This window comes from Oenanthe melanoleuca, chromosome 4A (genome assembly GCF_029582105.1).
Source record: "Oenanthe melanoleuca isolate GR-GAL-2019-014 chromosome 4A, OMel1.0, whole genome shotgun sequence".
In the NCBI taxonomy this organism is placed as follows: domain Eukaryota; kingdom Metazoa; phylum Chordata; class Aves; order Passeriformes; family Muscicapidae; genus Oenanthe; species Oenanthe melanoleuca.
In genome coordinates, this window is record NC_079338.1 from 12299767 (window position 1) to 12306164 (window position 6398).

At 46.4% G+C, this 6398-nt stretch overlaps 1 protein-coding gene across 1 annotated transcript; it reads right to left on the reverse strand.

Annotated features, from left to right (window-relative positions):
• Positions 1-610: 610 nt before the first annotated feature.
• On the reverse strand, positions 611-4200 carry AGTR2 (angiotensin II receptor type 2). Its single transcript, XM_056491348.1, has 2 exons — positions 3922-4200; positions 611-2300 (listed from the first exon to the last, which is right to left on the reverse strand). Exon 2 carries the CDS (start codon positions 2225-2227, stop codon positions 1112-1114), a length of 1116 nt encoding a protein of 371 aa, XP_056347323.1. The 5' UTR covers positions 2228-2300; positions 3922-4200; the 3' UTR covers positions 611-1111.
• Between the last annotated feature and the right edge of the window lie 2198 nt (positions 4201-6398).

The window sequence follows — 6398 nt, forward strand, 5'->3', positions numbered from 1 at the left end:
CAGGAAAACCTGCAGGCAATGGTCAAAGGTGCAAACAGACCCATCCTTTAGGCTGAGCCTATCAAAGGGTCCAAGAGGACCAGTATCTCTCCACCAAAATAAAATTAAAAAAAAAAAAAAATCAAAAGAAACCTCAAAATAGAATCAGTATTTCCCAAATACTTTTTTTTCTCATTCATTCTTTTAGTTAAAATGAGTAAACTCACACCACGGTTTTGCTTCTGGGTGACAAGACAGAGTCAGTCAGGATTTCTGTGTGCAGTACTCCAAATTTTAATTAGTAATTGACATTTAAAATGCAGAAGGCCCACACAATCAGCAAGTCCTTGCCACGAGGCTGCTGGACAGTGTGTGGGGCTCAGCATGCCCATGGAGCAGTGGGACACTGCATGTTCACTTCCTGCAGCATTTTTGTCACAAGTGACCACACTGAATCAAAGAAAGGACCATCTGGCCTGTGGACATGTTACCTGCTATGAGAAAGGTATAAAAATGCACTGGGTGGTTTCACTTTCCCATAAGAATACCCTCCCACCTTCAGCAGTCTGCAGAAATGTGTCTCCACACATTCTCAGGATCCCAGGCTGAAACAAGCTAGAAGTATATCTGATGCATTTTATATACATCTCTAGTCATTTATTTTAAAAAAAAATTAAAATATACAAAATAAATGTCAAAACATTTTCTTACAGGTTGGTACAGAAGTATCTGCACTGCTTTATTTACACATTCTCTAATGAGAATCTTTTTTAGAAAATCAGTTTAGGGCCTAATACTCAGCACCTATGCAATTGTAGCTATGGTGTAATGGTCCTTCAGTATATTCAGACTTCTTGTGTTACACTTAACACTTGCCTGATCTCAACCATACAAAAAAAGCTGATTTTTAAAATTACATCAATGTAGTTATTTGTCAGAACCTTCCCTCTGTGTAAACTTGAGTTCTTGCTGTGAAAAGGAAGGAGGAATAAATCCCCATGTATGACAAAAACAGATTCTCCTTCAAACAGCTGGTGAACGAATGGGCACAAAGCAAAGGGAAGAGGAGAGAGGAATGTCACCAGTGCAGAGAGACCCTGCACTGGCATCACCCCACATCCCACCCCAGTGCCTAGAGGAAAGACTCAGGCTGCCCTTCTTTGCCCAAGGGGGTTTCAGCATCCCTGAGGCAGCTGCCCTTCCTGGAGGAGCTCTCCCGGTGGCTGTTGAGCTGGTGAACTCTGCTCTTGAACAGGCGGTGCAGCTTCTCCTGGAACTGGTTGCCAATGAAGCAGTAGAGCAGGGGGTTGGTGCAGCTGTTGGCAAAGGCCATGCAGATGCCAAAAGGCAGCGCTGTGTCGATGAGCCCCATCACCTCACAGCTGTCGATGATGTCCATGTGAGCCAAAGCGTTCAGAAACGTCAAAACGTGGAACGGCAGCCAGGAAATCAGGAAGGCCACGACAACAGCAGCCACCAGCTTTAGGACTTTGTCCCTCTTCTGGCTGCTTTTCCCAAACTGCCGTGCTTTCAGCAGGTGCCTCCTGATCCAGATGTAGCAGGTGGTGATCACTGCCAAGGGGATGAAGAAGCCGAGGGTGTTTTTCAGGAAGGCGGTGGCCACGGACCACTTTGCGTAGTTCTCGTAAGGAAAGGCCATAATGCAAGCATTGACCTCCAGGCTTTCAACGTAGTGAGTGTCTCTGAAATAAAAAGTTGGGAGGGAGGACAAACAGGCCAGCCCCCACACAACCAGTGCTACAAAATAAGCTTGTTTTGGAGTTCTCCTCTGGGAGTGGATGGGATGGACGATGGCGTGGTACCGGTCCACGCTCATGCACGTGATGAAGAAAATGCTTGCAAACATGTTGAGACACAGGACAGAACTGGAGATCTTGCACATGAGAGACCCGAAGAGCCAGTTGTATCCCTGAGCATAGTAGGTGGCCCAGAAGGGGAGGGTGGCCAGGCACAGCAGGTCTGCCACAGCCAGGTTGAAAATGTAGATATTAGCCACTGTCTTGGGGCCAGTGTGACGACACAGCACCACGACCACCACACTGTTGCCAACCAAGCCAAGAACAAAAACTGCAGAGAAGAGGGCTGGAATGAGTGAAAACTGGTAATCTGAAGAGGTGAGGGGACAGGGAGGGGATGGGTGTGACACGGCTGATGAGTTTGTCAGGGCTGTAGACAGGACTTGGAGACTTTCCCTGGTGGTGACAACCAGGGAGTAGTTGCTCTGCATGTTGGTGCTGGTGGAAAGGGAGTTTCTTCAGGAAATTCATGGGCTGGCAGCACTTTCCTATCACATCCCCCACCTGCAGATCAGAAACTGTGTTAGATGTGCACTCTGCAGCTGTCTTAGCTCTGAAATCACACAGATGCAATAAAATAAAAACCACTTGAAGTTGTATCAGTAAGCTGAGTGCTGAAATGCCAGGCAGCCCTGCTGAACTCCTTACCTCCATCCCACTGACAGGACACAATTAGCCTTAGGGAGGTCACAGCACTTCTTAATTAGCCTGGCAGAGAGGAGAGCAGCTGGGGTTTATCTGGATTACAGATGGTGCTTTCTGTGGCCAGCAGAACAGAAGGATTATGGACTCAGGAGCTGGAGACACTTTGGGAACTTCTGTGACCCAAAGGCCACACTGAAGCTCCTCATGATCCTTTTCTCAGTTTTCTCATGCTATTTCCAGCACTCTGAGCAGTTAAAATAATATAAAAAGGCAGCAGTCAACAGTGGAGATCAGGTACATCACAGCTGAGGGTCTCCTGGGACTCCACAGGCATGAAAGCAGCCTTTTAACAGGACTGTTAGGAAAGCAAGCTGTGATTTTTTTTCTTTTCTTTCTTTTTCCAAAAGGGTTTGCAAAATGGCATTAACTGTCAGTGTCCTTCTGAAACATATCTGCATCTCCTTCCTTCCTGATACCTTTAATCAGATCAGTAAAAGAGAGAATTTCAGTGTAGACACAAGCAATAAACTCAGTCCTGGCAAGCACTGAATTTAGCAGTACTGTGTGTCATTCATTTAGAAATATCAGGACTGGATTTCAGGAGGGGAAATGTAGCCATAAAGCAATTAAAATAAGAGAGCTGATTGGCATGTCTGTCTGTTGCATTTCAACAACTTGTGTCTGCACTCTGAGCAGGACATTTTGCAAACTTTAAGACTTTCTAAGTCAGTGAAGAAGATATCATACCCAAGTGTTTGTTTTTACAGACTAGAAAGAGACAATTAATTTTTAATTAAGTTTTTGTGGAACCAAAAGGCATTTAAGAATTCTCAAGGAGCCCTTAAAATAACAGAAATTTTCACCAAGACAACAGATTTGGGCAATGATTTCTCATTTAACAGAAGGTAACTGATCATTTCAAACATATTTTTCTGTATCAACAGTTTAATGTACAGCAGCTTATCATTTGATAATAATGCAAAATATGCAATATACTACTTTGGGTATACTGCCAAAAATTTAATTTTAAATACATTGTCTCAACAATGAAAATTCAGCAGGGGAATTCCTGCAGTGCTGGCATTTAAAGTCACAAATAGTTGATCATAAACCCACGTTCTGTATTCAAATAGATCCTAAACTCAATGAAAGCTTTTTTTTTGTTTGGGAACAAAAACATTCAGAGAGGGTCTGGAGTCCCATTTCACCTTCATGTCCTGAGCCCTTCACTTTAACACACAGAAGCTGAAATCTCAGAACCAGTCACAAAGATTACCCACCTCCCTGACTGCTAGCAGAGGGACCACAGCATCACTGCATTACAGAGAACATTGACAAACACACTCCCCCCCGCTCTGGTCATCAACTTAGGATCTGCTCTGAGCTCCTCATTCCTACTCTCACTGCAGGCACAAGACATTCCAGCACAAATTGAATCCAATCCATGGAAATGATGTCCTGAAGCAGATAGAAAACTTACCTCAAGTCTCCCGTTTGTCTGGATGCAGCTCTAGAATTCTGTGCTCCTTTTTCCCTTTTCCTTCTGTGAGTATCACCACCAGCAATCTGCTCTCTCATATCTCCCTTTTCCCACTGGGAGGCTTTAACCTACATAACTCAAGAACTGAAATAAGAATGCCTGCCAGCTTCTTTTCCTTTTGGAAGCAAAACAGTTTGAGAACCCCCCTTTCCAAGGCCACGTGAGCACATGCAGTAAATCAGGAGAGAGTAACAAGACAGCCAAAAAAAAAAAAAGTGGGGGGGGAAAAAAAATGAAGCAAGCAAGAAAAAGGAAATTCAAACAAATATCTCTGTGGTTTTCTACTGCAGCTCTTGGGCCAGGAGGATCCACCCACACACAGCCCCTTCCTGCCCTCCACGTGCACACACAACATGTGGGAGCCTCCAGAAAGGATTTGTCCATCTCTGAGGGCTGGGGGATTCCCATGCAGCCCATGGGCTCCTAGCACTGACAACACATTTGAGAATGAAATAGGCTATTAGTCCTGGCAGAACTGCCCATAATGTGAACACAGAGAGACAGAATGTGCAGAACATCACTGCATCCACAACAGCATTGCCTGTGTAAGGGGGCTGATCCCATCTCCCAGATAAAATGGGAAAGCCACTGCCCTATTCCTTGCAGAGAGCTGAACACTGCTGGGACTGAGGAGGTCAGCAGGACAAATCCATGTCAGGAGAGCAGGCTTGGTTCTGAGGCTGCACTGGGGCAGGACATGACCAAAATGAGCTCATGCCCACTCCCATTCACACAACACAGAGTTTTTACATCTGCTCCTTCCTTGCATCATGTGCTGTGCCTGGCACCAGCCTCCTCTCCCTGGAGAGGATGAGAACAGGGCAAAGGAAGCACCCAAAGGCTTAAACATTTTGCCCTGATTCCTGAGAGTGATCTCCTGTCCAACAACTGCCCATCTACTGAGGGCACACGTGCTGTGCTCCCCAGCAAGGCTCCATGAGCCAGACAGAAACTAAGCACTGGAGTCCCTGCCAGTGACGTGTCACATCCCATCCCATCCCATCCCATCCCATCCCATCCCATCCCATCCCATCCCATCCCATCCCATCCCATCCCATCCCATCCCATCCCATCCCATCCCATCCCAATCCCATCCCATCAGGACTGTGCAGCACACACCAACAGCAGCCATCCCCAGCTCTGTTCATACCAGAGAGAGCCAGAGGGCAGATGGAACAGGCAAACAGCCTTCAAACAGCCTCTTCAGGGGAGCCAAGGGCTGAGCAGGCTGTGGAGAGCAGTCTCACCAGTGTCACCACAGCCCAGCTATGAGTTTGACCAGAAGAAGCTTCAGGGAGTGTTGAAAAATCTTATCAGCAAACTCATATCCATCCATCCCCTGGAGGTGAGTGCTACACTCAAGGAAGAGAGAAGAGTCCTCAGCAGCTTTATCTGCCTCATAATCCAAAGTCTGGTTCTTAGCATTTTCTGTGCTGAAAGGAGACTGTGTTATTTAAAGAAAGGGAATTGCACACAGCATTTCTGTTTACCACAGTGCAGCAATTCACTGCCTCAAGGACACAATGGTGGCCGGGACTGTCAGGCTGCAAGCACTCAGTGCCTGTGCTTGGAGCAAACACTGGAAGAGGCAGAAAGTCATGAGTCCTCCTGCAAAGAGAAGAGCTGCACCCTCTGCCACCAATTTCCCCTGTACACAGCCCTGCCTGGGGTCTGCAGGACTGCTGGCCCACTGGTGAGTGACCTGAGATGCCAGCACTCACTCTGAACCATATTTATTAATTGTTTTGGTAACAGGACATGCTAGGACACCCTCAGCCAGGAGTCCTTGCTGCTAGTTGCACACAAACAATTGGGAAAAGATTTTCCTCCATTCCTCAGCAAACACCCAGTGAAGGAAAAGGGTACAAGAATGTTTATTTTTCAAAAATAACAAACCCTAGCTGTTTATGCTGAAATATAAAGATTTCCTTTCCACAGAAATTTTGATCCTTACAGATACTGACTGTGTTTATTCTGTTTTGCCTACAAAACTGACAAGAAATGGCCCTGATGCACCCAGTGCAATGGGGGTCATCCCTCAGGCTGCCCTTTGACAAATCCTGCTCCCATTCTTTGCCCTGCCAATGCTCAGTGCATCTGATCCCAAGTCCTCACTGCAAAGCTTCCTCTCACTAATGTACAAATCCCTCTCTCTTCTATTTCCCCCGCCATTTATTTCTTCCTCTCACTATTTCTGAGCATCTTGTATGGCTGTGAAAGAGATGACCAAGTTGTCCATGCACAAAACAACCTTGTGCCATGTAATGCTGCAGCTGAGTTAATGCTCCCTGAGCCTGTGGGATGTTTTCCACAGCCAGGCTGGTAAACCCAGCACATGGATCTGCTGCAGCAGAGCCCAGCACACAGCCCAGCACAGGGCAGAGCCTTTTCACTGCTCATCTGGCTGCAAAGTTACA